Source organism: Physeter macrocephalus, chromosome 21 (assembly GCF_002837175.3).
Source record: "Physeter macrocephalus isolate SW-GA chromosome 21, ASM283717v5, whole genome shotgun sequence".
NCBI lineage: Eukaryota > Metazoa > Chordata > Mammalia > Artiodactyla > Physeteridae > Physeter > Physeter macrocephalus.
Genome location: NC_041234.1, coordinates 6,127,976 through 6,145,861, shown reverse-complemented (window position 1 = coordinate 6,145,861; position 17,886 = coordinate 6,127,976). Strand labels below are relative to the sequence as shown.

General features: G+C 42.6%; 1 protein-coding gene across 1 annotated transcript in view; it reads right to left on the bottom strand.

The window, feature by feature from the left end:
- PHEX (phosphate regulating endopeptidase X-linked) overlaps nt 1–17,886 on the bottom strand; it is a 195,435-nt gene that overhangs the window by 56,885 nt on the left and 120,664 nt on the right. The window contains exon 13 of the mRNA XM_007126588.1: nt 5,008–5,085. Within this exon, the coding sequence (XP_007126650.1) occupies nt 5,008–5,085 (78 nt within the window). The remainder of the gene's footprint in view (nt 1–5,007; nt 5,086–17,886) is intronic.

Here is a 17,886-nt window from a genome sequence, read left to right as displayed (position 1 = left end):
CTTCTCTGTAGGACCAGTAAACACAAGTCGATAAGATACTACATAAGCCAATGGGAAGTACAGACTCTAGAACACTTTTTAAGTTAAATCCATTTAAACATACTCAGCGATATATCCAAATACCTCTAAGAAAGATTTTATTTTAGGCACCCAAAGAACTCTGAATACTTAATGTAATCCAGATTTTAGAATTATGTTTTCCTTTATTTAAACAGCAAAGTCGGACTTCCCTGGTGGCGCAGTGGTTGGGAGTCGGCCTGCCAGTGCGGGGGGGGTGGGGGGTGGGGGGTGGGTTCCGGGCCTGTTCCAGGAGGATCTCACGTGCCGTGGAGGGGCTGAGCCCATGCGCCACAACTACTGAGCCTGCGCGCCACAGCTACTGAGGGCCGCTCGCCTGGAGCTTATGCTCCGCAACAAGTGACGCTGCCACAGTGAGAGGCCCGCGCACCTCAACAAACAGCCGCTGGCTACAACTGGAGGGGGCCCGCGCGCAGGGGCGAACACCCAACGCAGCCAAAAATTTAAAATATATATATATATTTAAATAAAATAAATATATAAACAGCAAAGTAATACACAAGATTGCTGTGTTTAGATGGCTTCGCCGTAAGTAGTACGTATGTATACATATATACACACCTACACACGGGGTGGTGTTCAAAATGTTTAACAACCTAAGTATACAGAACACTGTGGAAGATACAGTTCCCACAGGCATTCACATAAGGGTGACTCTGAGGGAGCACCAACCAGCACACCAACCGGGAACCAGATGAAACCAGATGCCCTGCTGCCACCACCGGGGGTAAGCGGAGGTCTTGGTCTGCTGCGGCCACTGGAACACGAAGATGGGACTTCGTGTGCGGGAGTTACGGAGGACTGGCTAGAAGGCTGGGGGGCATCAGTGCACCTCCCTCCAGTGCCCACTCTTGCCTCTCCATGGTCATGGGGGGTCAGAGATCACTTTGAGAGAGCTGGCGGCAATGTTTCATTTTGTTTTTTTACCAAGTAGTACAGAATTATTTCAATATTTTAACAACCTGTTTTTCTGGAGCATTCCACCTAAATATCACCTCACTCTTGCATAGTGGCAGCAGCACTCTCTGTCATTTATGCACACACAAAACATATACACACATAAACACACAAGTGTTCCACTAGCAAGAGCAGACCAAGACCCGCCCCAAAGAACATTATGTGCGTTCCCATATTATCTACATATCTCCATGTGCATATTTATGTTGATGTATGTATCACTCACCAGAAACAGTGATCTTTTCTGAAAAATTACCCACATCCAGTTCTCCTAAGAAAGTGGAGGCCAGCTGTGATTCTGACTTTAGCTCCTACTGCAATTTTCCATTGGTTTTCACAATGAGTGATGTGCCTAATGGGGTCAAGTATTTACCTAGTGTCTCTCAGATGCATGCCCACCCTTTTACTCCGTTCTATAATATAATGCTAGGCTGTGAATCTGAAAACCATGTTACCCAGGCTCCACTGCAGTCGGCTTCCTGCCAATAGGAGGCACTGGCGGAAATCAGCAGGTGGCAGGAGGGGAAAGGATGCTGTGTTTTTTCTCTTTCATTCCCTCTCTCTCCTCTTTCTTCTTCCGACAAGAGGACTCTGGAAGAATCTTCAGTCCCTCTTCCACAGCCCCAGCTCTGCTCTGGAGTGGCAGTTCCTCGTCTGCTCTCAAAAGCAATGGTACCACCACCTCCTCCCTTTTGTGTCCCTACACACAGGGGTGGTAACTGCTTCCTAAAAAAGTTATTAATCTCTGGTTTACCTCGCCTTCCTGATTTTTGCCTTCCAACCTATTTCCTGTATTATATCTCCTCTCTTTGAAATACCTGATGTGGTTTGGCTCTCCTGGCTGACACAGAAATCTTCCCCAAATTGGTATCAACTCACTCTTGCATCTGTCTCCATCAAAGAGCAGTGAAGGTACACCTTATAAGGTTTGTCTGAACGTGGACTGATGCCTATCTTTCTAGGCTAACTAATAGGCTTTCCGGCATGCTACTGGGGGCTCACATAAAGGGCACAGCCTTTTTCTTGTTCTTTTCAAAGACTACAGAGAGACTGTTGTTCAGCAATATTTTGCTGGGTATCTCAGTTTACCCTGTCATCCTCAGAAGAGAAAAAAAAAATTGTTTTCTAATTCTTTATATCTGCCTCTAAGTTCTTTTCCATTTGCTCTTATCTCCATAAGAGCCCAACTTGAGCTTTCAGCCTTTCCCTTGACCTTCATCTAATCCATTCCCCAATCTCTATCCTCTTTCCTTTTGTGTTTGTACCTGATGAATCACACTTTCACTTGCATCAAATAAAGTAAGCTGTTTTTCATTTGTAACAGCCTGTCATGCTCAGAGCTTGTATTACCAGAAATTTCTCATCAGCCCAAAAGCAGTCCTTATCTACATATTCCTCAAAACTGAAAACACAGTCCCATTGTTTATCAGCAATACTTTAGTCCTTTTGCCATTAACCTCAGTGACACTATTACTATCACATCAAGCATCGTTTACCTATTTTCCGGTTGGGTTTTATTCGTTTTCTCTATCAGTTTCTGATCATGAATGCATTTTTACTTCTTGTATTTGAATTTTTTTCACTGTCTTTTTTAAACTGTTAGAAACTCTTGGGTGTAATTGTGCCTGCTTCGGCAATGAGTTGGGTGAAAGCCGTTTCTTCACGAAAGTACTTAAAAATGTTGGTATATAATGGCTTCAGTTCAGGCCCTGGAGACATGAGGAAATACACCTAACGCTGCATCCTGCTTGGCGTCTGGTTTCTTTTCACAAAAGATACTACATTTATTGAATCCTTAAATTTGGGGCATTCACTTTAAACAGCAGCAGACTGCCAACAAAACCTGATCAACTCAACACCGTGAGTGAGCCCTGAATGCTATCTTATTTGGTTAAGGCCTGAGACTGTTCCATCTGTATAGCCTCTTAAATCAATTTCAGGCACATGGATACTGCATGTGTTAATTCGTAATGACCTTTCCAAACCAAAATAATTTACTATCATAAGTGAAAAACTGAAGAAGCCATAACTAACACTTAACAGTGTGCTTACTCTGTGCCAGGGTCATACATACTTTAAATATGTTAACTTCTCCGATCCTCATAGCAGCCCTATAAGGGAGGGACTATTACTATCTCCATTTTGATATGAAGAAACTGAGGCACAGAGAGGTGGCATAACCTACCCTAGGTTGCACAGCTAGGAAATGGCAGAATGGGGATTTAATTCCAGACACTTTGATTCCAGGGTCCATGTTCATAACCACTACACCAAACCGCATCTCAAATTCTCACCCGCATTCTTCAAGTATCTGCCAATCACATGTAATTATCCAGGTTCTACTGCTGAGGTACTTTGTGCCCTGGTGATGCCCTTCTTAGCAGCAGTAGTTCTCATACTGATAAACAAAGTTAGAGCTATCATTTATGGGGAGACGACTTATGTGCCACACTTTATGCTAGGTGCTTTTACATTTATATAATCTCATTTAATCTTCTCAAGAATACTAAGACTTGGTTATTATTATCTCCAGTAACCAGATAATCAAAGGGATGCTAACTGAAGTTAAATAACCTGCACAAGATCAAACAACTAGCAAGTGGAAGAGGCAGAATCACTTCTTCGTCACTTAACAGTATGACCTCCCTTCTCTTCACTCAGCCCATCCCACCCAGCTCTGGGAAAGCAGTTCCCACCCACCCTTCAACTCACTCCTCTGTTCCTCCGGCAGAGCTGCCTGACAAGAACCCTGCAAAACCCCTTCTCTGATTACAAGTAGAGCTTCCTGGGCCCAGATTTCAGTCCTGGCTCTGACGCTTGGCATGGCACTGAGGAAATCACCTAACTTCTCTGAGTCTCTATGTCCTTTTCTGCGAGATGGGGATAAACACCATCTATTTCACGGGATCAGTGTGGGGCTTAAAAGATAATGTACATGAACGTGGCAAATGTGTCAGTATCTTTAATTATCATGCTAATAGTGAGATTTTTCAGGATCAAAACAATGTATAATAAGATGGGCTATCTGAGCTTTGGGATACTGTGAAGCACAATTATTTTCCTCCACAGCAACTGGATCAATACTTCGGAAGGCTATATCTTGGAGCCCAACTGAGAAACTTTCTAATTAATGCTTTCACTCACTTTTGAATAATCTTATAAAATTCCAATGTTCATCTATAAAGCCAGGATTGCTTACAGATATGCAGCTTATTAAATCAGTTTCAGGAAAGAGCTATACCTCAGAACCATTGTTATTTAATGAATTCCAAAAAACTACTTTTTCAAGAAAATCTAGTGAATGATAAAAACAGGGGTTTTTGTGAGGAAGAAAAGTTCTCTACCAGAACTATCTGTAGGAAGCAAAATAACAGTGGTTATGATTAGAAAGGCCTGTAATGAATGTATCTGCTGGAAAATATATGTCCCAAAATACCGGAATGAAAAAGAATTACTATTCCTCCATCAGTAACTTACTGCAAATATACAATCCAACTCACAATAAATTACAGAGTCATATGTATATGCACTTAGTTTGCCAAAACGCTCATAAAGTTTAATGAAGTTAACTTCCAACAGGCAAGATATATTACTAGTCATTTGATATGAATGAAGCACATAAAGACTGTTTAACAACAAACATCACACACTGACCATTAGAACACGCTCACTAATTGTAAAATACTCAATTTGCTTAATTCTTTCCTTTATGATCAAAGTAGACCAAATCCAAGTCCATTTGCTTTATGGTACCCACTCAGCTACACATTCTTTCTGACACTTCCTTTATTTTGAATCTGCTCTAAATCTTGTGATATGCCTGGCATAACGAGGCTGATACCTAGCCAAGGAATGAATCAAAAGTTGGTGCTTTTTGGCACCACCAGATTTAACTGCCTGGACTTGGGTTAGCTGAAAGGCCAAGGCCAGGAAAACTTGCCCGAGAAAAAATACAGTAAATTTAGCACTTACTGCCTTGAGGTCTTCATTAACATGAGTATCATTCATGATAAATTCAGGATAGCCAACTTTTGCCAAAACAGCTCTTGCCTATAAAAGGGAAAAAGGAAAATGATGTCAGAGTTTCAGCACTTAAGTCATTAATAATCAAAGGACACAGGAATGCAGCCTTCGTCTGAAAACTCCGTTTACTGAATATCTACTATATGTAACCGACCGTGAAGGGCAAAAAAGAAAAAAAAAAAATCTAAGTGAGTCCCTGCCCTCAGCATACTAAAAGCATAGTGAATGTAGCAAATAACTATATAATACAGGATAAATAAAGGTTTAGATATAGACAATATTGTCTATAAATCATTTTATTTAGAGACAATATTGTTATCAAAGTCCATAGCAGAGATTATTTCCTCATGGGGAAAATGCTTAATGGAGAAGGTGACCAAACTGAGTCTTAGAGAATGGATGGGGTTTCAAAATGCAGAGCTGAGAGGAAGGACATTCCAGGAGAGCAAACAGCAGGGGCAAAGTCAGGGAGACGAAAAACAAAGAGCACGTCAGGGAGATGGTGAGTAGTTTCCTGTAGCTGGAGAAGAAAGCACAAGGGGTGGACACAGAAAAACAATGCAAGAAAGCCAGCTTTGGCCAGATCACAGGGATTCCTGAATGCCATGCGGAGAGCCTATGTTTTGTTTTACAGACAAAAGAGAACTAAATATTTTTAGCAGGAATAAAATGAGATGAGTCGCCCTCCAGCGAAATTATCTGTGCAACTCCGTGAATGATGACCAGGATGCCAGAAAAATTGGAGGTAGGGAGTCCAGACTAATTTGAGATGCATCACAACCATCCTTTTGATAGACATACTACTTATTCCCTGTTTTACAGTTTATAGGGAATGGATAAAGGAAAAATAGGCACATACAAGGAGGCTCCACAGCAGGGACTGGCAAACTATGGCCTATGAGCCAAATCTACTCTCTGCCCCGGCTCCCCACCCCAAATCTGTTTCTCTAAATAAAGTTTCATTGGAACACAGCCACGCCCACTCATTTACATGTAATCTATGGCTGCTTTTGCACTACAACGGCAGAGTTAAATAGTTGGGACAGAAACCCTTCCGCTCACAAAACCTCAAATATTTACTCTCTAGCACTTTAAAGAAAAAAGGTTTGCCAACCCTTGCTCTCAAGAAACTTTGTCTCTCTCCTCTCCCCAGATTCAGGGTTTCACAAAAACAAAAAAACAGCTTACTCAAAGAGTAAGTACAGTGTCAGGCCTCTGCCCAGATCCCCTGGGATCCCTTTTATCACCTCAGCATATCCCTCCCCAGCATCTATGTTCTTTTTCCTTTCTAATGGCCAGCACCTGAGACTGAAGGCCTGCCCTAGGGCTACTAGGACACCTTGCCTGCGCTCAAAACAGTCTCCTCCCGGGAGTTTATCTGCCGTGGGCCCCCTTCTCCACTGCCATCGCAGCAGCCCTCAGCCAATGACTGCCTGTAGCAGGAATACGAAAAGTCCAGCTCCTTTGCTTCAATTCAGGACACAGTGTGAGGTATAACTTGCCCTCTGGAGTTCCCCACAGGATCAGGCTATCTGAGACTTACCCTGAAATGGCACCCTGGTCCGTCTCTCAGCCTTGCCAGTCTGGCTTCCCTCATTCCCTTGCTGGTTTCTCCTGGGAGCACTTGCTGAATAAATCATAAATCACTTGCACACGGATCCTCACCTCCAGCTATGCCTCAAGAAGTCCCAACATAAGACACCAGGCAACCCCAAACACATCGGTTTTATTCCAGCAAAGCAAAAACCAGTGACCTTTGCACACTGCTCTTAGTAATGAGTTTTTTCCTTCAGTCCCTTTCAATTTTCCTCACTCAAGAAATAAATAGAATAAGATAGTATGTTTTCCTTATCTGCCTTGAGATAATTCAAATATTAAATATCAGCAGAAACTTGAAACTCAAGACTCAGAGAGGATTTTACAAGTGCCGCAGGACACAGTCATAATGGGTTTTGCTGTTCCAGAGCCTCAAATATAGCACAGATCAAATTTTGCCTTCAAAACCCTGTGAGTTACACTGAAGGCCTGATATGACCCAGAGAGCGGGTAACCAGAGCTCACAACTCGCCCCCAACACCAAACAATACATCATATGTCTACAGGTTACCTTGTTCCGACATTGTTCTGTTACTTCCCTCGTATTTAATTCCGCGCTATACTTAATCAGCTCACGACAAGTGAACACTGGTCTTTCCGGAGCATGCTGGTGAACGAATCATGGATTGTTTTTCAAACCTCACGCTCTGGGACCCCCACTGCACTACAGAGCTGCACAGACTATATTACCTTCTGCACTGTATATGCAGGTCACTGAATCCTTTTTTTTTTTTTTTTTTTTTTTTTTGTGGTATGCGGGCCTCCCTCTGCTGCGGCCTCCCCCGTTGCGGAGCACAGGCTCCGGACACGCAGGCCCAGCGGCCACGGCTCACGGGCCCAGCCGCTCCGCGGCATGTGGGATCCTCCCAGACCGGGGCGCGAACCCGGTTCCCCCGCATCGGCAGGCGGACGCGCAACCACTGCGCCACCAGGGAAGCCCCTGAATCCTTTTTTATTATTTATTTAGCAACACCATGACTTGAAGAGAGCCAGAATGGCTCTCTTCAAGATACAAAGAATCTCTATTCATCTAAGAGCACAAAGATAAATAATACTAGTAGCAACACTGCCAACATCTGAGAAGAATACTCTTCTTCCCCCAAATGTGCTGTGTTGTTATGCCTCTATTCAAACCCCAGTGCTCCTCCTGCTAGACAGTCTGTTGTCACTTCCACATCATCCCACCCCGCCCCGTTCTACATTCTTCCCTGAGAAGCCTCAGAACTACATCTCCCAAAACCCCATGGGACATGACTGCAGGTTAGACTCTGTGAATGAGAAGCACTCATAGGAGACTGGAAAAGTAGAGGAGGAGACACTATTTATTCACTCGCTGCTGGTAGCTATGGGCAGGCACATGGGCATCTGCAGTCAGCAGATAAAGCGCTTTGCCAGCAGCTTCCGAGCATTCTCCTGAGAAGAGCCCTTTCGTGTGCAGGCAGCGGAGACCATTGGCAGGCTCTGCCCTTCACTCCCCAGCCCTCCTGATGATTGCATAAGCCTCCAAATCCCCACATTAAACATCTTTCCGCTTGACACACCTAGAAGGGCACCCATTTTCCTGAATAAACTCTGATACACCCTTTAAAGCAAATGATGATCACATCACTTTTTAATTTTTTCAGAATGGAAGAAATGGAGCACCAATAGCTTGATGGCTTGTGAAGGGAAAAGCATTAGTGAAGCAGGCCTGAAATCAATTACTCCATGGGTTATAAGGACAAGAAGGAAAGGCAAGTTCCACTGCAAACACTGAGAGAACAGTGGGATAAATAAAAGAACAGACTGCATGTTATATCCTGCAAAAAATACTTCCCAGTCTGCTTATGGCTGATCATAAACTCCAGAGTTTTCCATAACCAGTGCATGCATTTCTATCCCTTATTCACACAGACCTCCAGAAAGGGCTGCACATGACAACTGGACCTTCCTCCTCAATAAAGGAGGCTCAAATGATCTTCACTACCTGTGCGACCCTGAGCAAAGTACTTAACTTTTCTGAAGCAAATACTGCCTATTATATATCTAATATCCACATTCCTTTCCCTTCCTTCCTATCAGACCCCAGCTCTTCTCAGGATGACAATGGACCCAACAAAAAAGAGCTGCATCACCCAACTTCCTTTGCAGTTACAGTTGGCTACGGGATGAGACTTTGGCCAATGACATATAACCAAAAGTCCTTGTTGCACTCCCAGGAATCTGTTTCAAAAGACGAAGACTCAGCTGGCACGTGCCCTCTGCCTGCAGTCCACCGTTTCTCAACCTTAGCAATATTGACATTTGGGGCCAGGTAATTCTTACTGTGGGAGCTGTCCTGTAGACTGTAGGATGTTTAGAAGCATCTTTGGTTTCTACATACTACATGCCACTAGCAACACCACCTCACAACTCGTGACAACAAAAAATGTCTTCAGACATTGCCAAATGTCCCCTAGGGGCAAAATTGCCTGCTGGGTAAGAACCACTGCTTTAGCCTTTCCTCTTCCTCCTTCCTGCAATGCTGATGCAATGGCAGAGATAGGGCAGCCATCTTGTAATCACAGGGTAACAACCAAGAGGAAGAAATTGACATGCTGAAGAGGGTGGAATGGAGGGTTGGTGCCATCTGGAGCCCACTATATCAGGCATGAACTGCCTCCCTTCCCCCTCTATGACATGAGGAAAATAAACCCCTATTTGTGTGAGGCATTATATATAATGTTTTCTACTAGCTGTAGCTGAATGTAATCCTAACAGGATCTCCTTTTCATCAGATATAGCCTGAGGAAAAAAAAATAGTACCTATACTTCATTGGTTTGTCTGCAAGGATTCACGATGACATTGCACACAAAGCACTTTTTTATGCCTTGGTCCAGCATACATGATGAATACATGTTGGCTGTAGATTATACAGAGAAAGTGGAAACATGACTTCTTCCAAGGATCTGGGGTAACACTGTTCTGTACCTATTTGGACGGTCTTTTAGGGGAACACAGGCCAGATTACATCCTTAACCAAACACCTGAACTCCCCTGGGGAATAACGTCACTCTTTTTAGTCACAGGTCAAGTTTCAGGGGGCCACACAACATAGTGAGAGAGGAAGGCTGTTGAAGCAACCCTGTGATCAATGGAGAGACAGATGTGCCCATGAGACGCTTGGAGCATGGTGGAAGATTTCCTGAGCAAAGCCAGACTCTAAGCATGAGCCAGGAGAATCCAGGCTATTCATATCACCCCAAAAGTCTGAGGACTCTTCTGAGGGCCACTATTTGCACACCTCAGAAAATGGACACAAGAAACACTATGAAAGCTGATTTTAGCAAAGATCAAAGAAAACGTTGCCTTTAGCATTCACCATCTTGGTTTCTATTTTCCCTTCCTTTCTCTTGCCTGTATCCATTCCTCCCCGTACCTAGCAGGCCCTGTGTGTTCATACCACTTGCTCTCTGATCATACCCAAAATTGGCCTTTCCTTGGCAATACACTGTGCCCCAAAGTCATCTCTCCCCTTCCCTCCTCGCCCATCAAAACTGTTATTCCCTCACGGCAGCTAACCTATTAGCTGTCATTGGGGCCTCAAACTAATTTATAAGATGTGAGTGACCAATAGCAATCTAATGTATTAACTCTGGAGAAATATCTGTATTTAAAAGAGTAGTTCATTAACCAAAGGGATAAATCAACTTATAAGGGAGGTTTCTGTAGCTGTCAGAACCTTCTTTCTGATACTACTCAAATCAAGCTTAATCCCCATTGTGTTCGCCACACGGAATACAGAGCCGGGCATAGAGCAAGGGATCGATGCTCAATAAATATTGATTCACGTAATGAGTAATTTAGTTGATAAACCCATTCTGATCAATGTCAAGAATAGTATCAGAAAATGTAAAAGGTTATAGTCTAACACATGACCAAGAACATCATTCAATGCTGCTCCCACCAAGGCACATTTCCATATAAACTGATCTTACCGAAAGAGATAAAGTGAGGGAAAAAAGAGAGAGACTTTCTGAGAACCTAGGGAACTTTCCGAAAAATGGAGCAATGTTTAAAATCTATTGGGACTGGGACTTCCCCGGTGGTCCAGTGGTTAAGAATCTGCGTTCCAATGCAGGGGACACAGGTTCGATCCCTGGTCAGGGAACTAAGATCCCACATGCTACGAGGCAACTAAGCCTGACAGCCGCACCTACCGAGCCCGCGCACTACAACTAGAGAGCCGACGGGCCTCAACTACAGAGGCAAAGCGCTCTGGAGCCCGCAGACCACAACTAAAGAGAAGCCCGTGCACCGCAACAAAAAGATCCCACATGCCACAACTAAGATTCGACACAGCCATAAATAATAAATAAATAAATAAATAATAAATAAATAAAATTTGTTTTAAAAATCCACCGGGACTGACTTTTTTTTTCTTTGCTGTGTTGGGTCTTCATTGCTGCGCACAGGCTTTCTCTAGTTGTGGCGAGCGGTGGCTACTCTTCGTTGCGGTGCGCGCGCTTCTCATTGCAGCGGCTTCTCTTGCCATAGAGCACAGGCTCTAGGCGCCCGGGCTTCAGTAGCTGCAGCACGCGGCCTCAGTAGTTGTGGCACGTGGGCCCTAGAGCGCATGGGTTTCAGCAGTTGTGGCGCGCAGGCTCAGCAGTCGTGGCTCGTGGGCTCTAGAGTGCAGGCTCAGTAGTTGTGACACACAGGCTTCGCTGCTCCACAGCACGTGGGATCTTCCCAGACCAGGTAGCAAACCCATGTCCCCTGCATTGGCAGGCAGATTCTTAACCACTGCACCACCAGGGAAGTCCCTCGACTGACTCTTGACAGCAACCAAAACTGTATTTTTTAATATAAGCTATTTCAATCAAACAACAAATACTTATTGAGAATGCCGTTGAGGCTCAGGACTCTCCTCAGTGCTAAAGAAATATAAAAATATATAAGACGATCCATGGCCTCACTGTATTTGTATTAAAAGACTGAAGAAAAACATTCTATGACAACTTGCCATAATCGCTACGACGAAGTATGAGCAGTATCTTAATTATCTGAACCTCTCTGTTCCTCAGTTTCCTCATCTGTAAAATGTGGATAAAATTACTTCTAATACCAATGCAGTGAAATAGAGAGTTGAAAGAAGTATTTGGATAACAAAGGAATTGGGAAAGGATAACTTGGATTCCCTAGATCAGGGGTTAATAACGTTTTTCTGTAAAGGGCCAGGTGGTAAATATTTTCAGCTCTGCAGGCCATATGGTCTCTGTCACAACTATTCAACTCTGCATTGGACCTGGGAGAGCAGCCGTGGACACCACGTAAATGAATGGCTGTGGCTGTATGCCAATAAAACTTTATTTACAGACACTACTGAGATTTGACTCTCATATCACTTTTATGTAACATGATATATTCCTCTTCTTTTGACTTTTCAAAACAATTTTAAGATGTAAAATCCTTGCTTAGCTTGGGGGCCATACAAAAACAGGCAGCATGCTAAATATGGCTCAAGAGCCACAGTTTCCTGGGCTGACACATAATTCACTGAGGGTAGGTTGTTCACTGAGTTGCCTCAATTAATGGCACAGGGTCTAGTACACAGTAAGTGGTCAACAGTGCTTGCTAAAGTGATCCACGCTGAGCAGGGTGGGGTGTGTGCGTGTGTGTGCATGGCTTAGCTATTAAGTTTTATATTTGCTTTTATTTTGCTCTTTGCTATTACTAACATGTACATGCAACAAATCTTAGTCACTTGGGGGTTTATTCCTTGCCCTAGAGTCTTAGGGCTAGAACTTTAAAAACCACAATTAATTTCTGTGGAGACAACAGACAGTTCATGAAGTAAAGATTATTACTTTGAGAGAGAGAGAAAAACTATCACAAATGAACTGGAAAAACAAGGAACACTGAAAACTTTAAACACAACATGATTTAAACTCTCAAGTCACCCCTCCTTCCCAGAATTTTCCACAAGGTACACTACAACTTGATAGTGCTGATGGGAAGAACAGAACCAAACATAATTCTGCTTTATATGGCTGTGAGCGCCCGAACAACATGTAATTTTTACACAGATGACCAAAGGGATTTAAAGATTGGTTAGTTTGACTGCTTTATCCTAAGTTTTCAAAGCCACTTACTATTAAGCTGATCGGCAGAAATCAAGACAGAAAGCTCATTTGTTTTCATCCCCACTGACCTGGCTATTGAGGAGAGTCAGGAAAATTCTCAAATGTCTTGCACGTACTACATCAAAGGCATCACTTTAAACACTTAGTTAAACAGCTTTGTGTTTCCTCTACACAGTTAAGTCGCTTAGCATATTTTTTCTCTTTTATTAATTTAACTTAAGGAAAAAATGGAACAATTGATGATCAACTGCCCTTTTACAAACAATTTATAGCACAACTTTCTTAACGCTTGCAACAGCTGTGAAAGCGCCAGTCAGGCTTAACCACACCAAGGTCTCGTTTCCTCTCATGAGTTCTACAATAACTATTAAACATCAATCAAAATTCTGAGCTTTAAGCATCGGAAGTTCAGGAGACTGTACATGAATTACACTATCCTTCAAAACAGTAGCAATTTCCATAATGCAAACAAATGATTGACTAGTGTAGATGTCCTGGCTGAAGATATTATCCTAAGCAGAGCTAACGGTATTAATGAAAATTAGGCTGGAGAACAGGCTTTAATATCCTTTGGGGCTTTCTGAATTCCACAAATAAGAATAACGCAGTTATCTGACAAATCAAATTTCACCTTCTTGATAAGAATGGCAATGATTTATCATGAGTCTTCAAAAACTTTAATTCTGCAAATTGCTTTCGGGGGTGGTTCACAGGCTCATGCATCATGCTGGGGGGAGAATAGATAAGCGCCCAGCATTAATCACAGGGCTTTTTAAGTGCAAGTCATAGTTCTGATTTTGCAAAAGCTGGAAGACAGGAATGCTCAGATTTCAGGTCTTCCACCCTTAACCCTGCCTGAATAATGTCCCAGTGTTGCAGACAATCCCCATTTCTCTCCGATATGGACAACATTCTAAGAAGGTATGTTCCAAATTACAAAGCAGCGCCATACATCCATCGTCTCCCTTGAAAATACCAACACCGGGACTTCCCTGGTGGCGCAGTGTTTGGGAATCCACCTGCCAATGCAGGGGACACGGGTTCGATCCCTGGTCCGGGAGGATCCCACATGTCGCGGAGCAACTAAGCCTGTGAGTCACAACTACTGAGCCTGCGCTCTAGAGCCCGCGAGCCACAACTACTGAAGCCCGCGTGCCTAGAGCCCGTGCTCCACAACAAGAGAAGCCACCACAATGAGAAGCCCACGCACCGCAATGAAGAGTAGCCCCTGCTCGCCACAACTAGAGAAAGCCCGCACGCAGCAACGAATACCCAATGCCGTCCCCAAATTAATTAATTAATTAATTAATTTTAGAAAAGAAAATACCTACTCCATCTATCTTGAAGGTGGGCAGTTTTTCCAGTCCAAAAAAGGAAAGTACTCTGGTACAGGTAAATCATAATTTAGCCACACCGGCACTAAACAGTTTCCTGGTATCATTGTGATAGTCCTCTCACTTGGGTGAGCCCTGCACCCAACAGAGTTTTTAAAAAAAGAACATTTGGGTTTTCTTTGAACATAGATGGAGCAGGGAGTAACAACAGAGTTAAGAACCCAAAACCACCCTATGATTAATCCATAAAACAACACATCTCCCTGATGGCAGGGGCAACATTACCTTAAAAATAGTGGCAACTCTCACGTATCCCCTTTGAAGCTGAACAGGAGAGTGTCAATGTCTTTTTATTACCTTCAATTACATGTGGTAAACTGCTCACAAAGTTTTCGCAAATAGAACAGCTGCTAGACCTGATTAAATGAATATCCTAAGCTTCAATTAACCAAATCCATTTGTCCAGACATAGCGAAGACGATAAAAGCCTGAGAGCCAGAACAATCCTATATTATAGTTAGGCTTTTAGATAAGCCAAAGTAAGTGGTATTTTTCTCTGCCCCACAGGCAGGGCTCTATGTCACGGGTCAGCAAACAAAAGCCAACAGGCCAAAACAAGCCTACCACATATTTTTGTAAAAAACACTGTGTTTTGGAACATGGGGAAGGGGTCCAAAATATGTCACTGCAGCATAAGAATTATTTTGAGCTGAAGGCATTTGAGAATCAACAGATACAGGAAGAGGCCTTCTCTGCACTCCCCTTATCTGCCTAAAAGCAGGCCTTCCAAAAGAATTCCACCGTCATAAATCCCTGTTAAGGGAGGCTTCTCATACCAGGGGGAAAGAGTGACTCCTATCACCAGAGATGAGAAGTCAGCGCCAGGATGAGAAATTGCATACACAGACCTTACTAAATCAAACCTTACCTTCCATTAGTTTCCCCCACGTATTTCTCAGTCATATCCCACCATTTATTGTTCCTTGAAATCTGTGTATAAAATCAATAAGCTACAAGGATATACTGCACAGCACAAGGAATATAGCTAATATTTTATAATAACTATAAATGGAGTATACTCTTTAAAATTTGTGAACCACTATGTTGTACACCTTAAAGTTATATAATACTGTGAATCAACTGTACCTCAATAAAAAAATAATAGTGTTTTTTTAAAAAAAGATGGCATGAGGCCCAAATTCTCACTGCTTCTTTGAGCTACATTTTCTGTGAGCTCCCACCTACCTAAGAGAATAAACTTTGTCTTTTCTCCTGCTAATCCACTTTCTGTCAGTTTAATTTGCAGACCCCCCCAAACACTGAACCTCAAAGGGTAGTAGAAGTTTTTCCTCTCCAACAATAGCCATGTTCATTTGTTTATGGATTGTCTATGGCCACTTTCACGTTACAGCTGCAGAGTTGAGTAGCTGCAAGAGAGACCATAGGGCCCCCAAAGCCTAAAATATTAACTATCTGTTTACTATCTGGATCTTTGCAGAAAAATTATGCCAACACCTCTTCTACATAAGAAGGTCCTAAATTTTTCAAAACTAATAGTAAAGATAGCAAGGGAAAAATAGGGACAAAGGTTAATCTTTTTGGTCAGGTTCATCAGATATAAACATGTGATTAAACTTATGATAATGCTTCACGTTTTGTTGAGGTAAATACCTGAATTTTAAAACAGAGCCAGCATACAAATATTAACCAGAAATGGGAATACCATGGAAAAATCAATGCACTTTTTGAGGAAAAGAAAAATGTATACAAATTACTAAAAACCATTTTCAAATGTCAAGATTCAAATGGCTTAGAAATGCACATTGAACACCTAGTCCCTAACACCTAACATTTTCTCAGATAAATTTTATCAGCCGCTTAATCCTCCTCCCAATTGTTAAATTACTTACTTAAACAGGAGGCAAGGTGGAGATTAACTTCAATAACATACCCTGTTCTCTCATCAAGAGTCCACCTGAACCGGAGTTGTCCTCATTTATTCCATTGAGGTTTACCTCTCACGTGAACGATTCGTTACCAGCCTGAAAAAACTTCAAACTACCTCCCTCATAACACAGGGGAGAGATCAAATGAAATATCTGCTGAATTATTAAATTAGGTAAATGTAAACTGTCACACGGTTTTCCTAAAAGAAGGATGCCATGGGGCCAATGCCCATATATAATGCTTGTTCCTTTGACACTGGACTCTTCTAGTTCAGGGCTTCTCAAACCTCTATCCTTGAACCAACAGCATCAGCATCACTTGCGAGCGCGTTAAAATACAAATTTGTGGATCCATCTTGGACCTACTAAGTCAAATGTCTCCAGGTTGCAACCTAGGAATCTGCACTGTCACAAACCTTACCTTAAGGCAGAGTTTCTCAACCTTGGTACTACTGACATTTAGGCCAAATTATTCTCATTTGTGGGGGTCTGTCCTGTGCACTGTGGGATGTTTAGCAGCACCCTTGACCTCTACCCACTACATGCCAGTCAACTCTCCCCTGTTCCCAGTTGTGACCAAAACTGTCTCCAGACCTTGCCAAATGTCCCCTGGGGGTACAATATCACCCTGGGTTAAGAACCACTGCTGCAGGGGATTCTCACGCATGCTCAGGTGTGAGACACAATCTGACCTAGACTGTGGTACTTGTCAAGGCATCTGGACCCACTTGGGAGAACCCCTGACATTGTATCAATATTACCCATTCCTAAGAAGGGGGCCCATCCAGTCCTTCAATATTCCTTAGGCATTTCATTAATGGTCACCACTATTATGCCACTAGGAGTATTTTATGGAGAAAACACCATGATCTTCTCTCCCATCAATTTTTTAACATACCTCAGGCAATTGCAGTTCAACCTAACTTCTGGTCAGTGCCACCTAAATCCCAGGATGATAGAGGCAAAGAATTAACAACTGGAAAGTGCTTTGCAACTGTAAGTCATGACAGAAATATACCCCAAGATCTCAGAGATATTTACATTAAAAGTTCTAATAACTTTTCTCTGAGTAGCTCGGTAAAATCTATTTTTAAGTACTCTGAGGCATCTAAAAAGCCTCGTTAATACAATTACAGTTCACTGAAAAATTAGCAATTTCAAAGTGCAATCCACTTTGAAAGCTAAAATCAGTCATGGCAGGGTAATATTCTATTTAATTATAAAGATTAATTCAACCTTCATTTATTTGTGCATGTGTTTGGTCTTTTCATTTTTCACACAACACCCGAGATTCAAATACCATCTGGTAGAATTGCCAAACAAGTTTCAGTAGCATCTATTAGAGTTGCAGATTTCATTTCAAAGTGGAATTGATAAAAGGACAAGGGGAGAGGGGGGAAAAACGGAGGTAGAAGCAGTAGAGACTCACTTTAATCTCCAAAATATACAGGCAGCTCATGCAGCTCAACATCAAAAAAACAAACAACCCAAACCAAAAATGGGCAGAAGACCTAAGTAGACATTTCTCCCAAGAAGACATACAGATGGCCAAGAAGCACGTGAAAGGATGCTCAACATCACTAATCAGCAGAGAAATGGAAATCAAAACTACAATGAGGTATCACCTCAGACCGGTCAGAATGGCCATCATCAAAAAATCTACAAACAATAAATGCTGGAGAGGGTGTGGAGAAAAGGGAACCCTCTTGCACTGCTGGTGGGAATGTAAATGGATACAGCCACTATGGAGAATACTATGGAGGCTCCTTAAAAAACTACAAATAGAACTACCATATGACCCAGCCATCCCACTACTGGGCATATACCCTGAGAAAACCATAATTCAA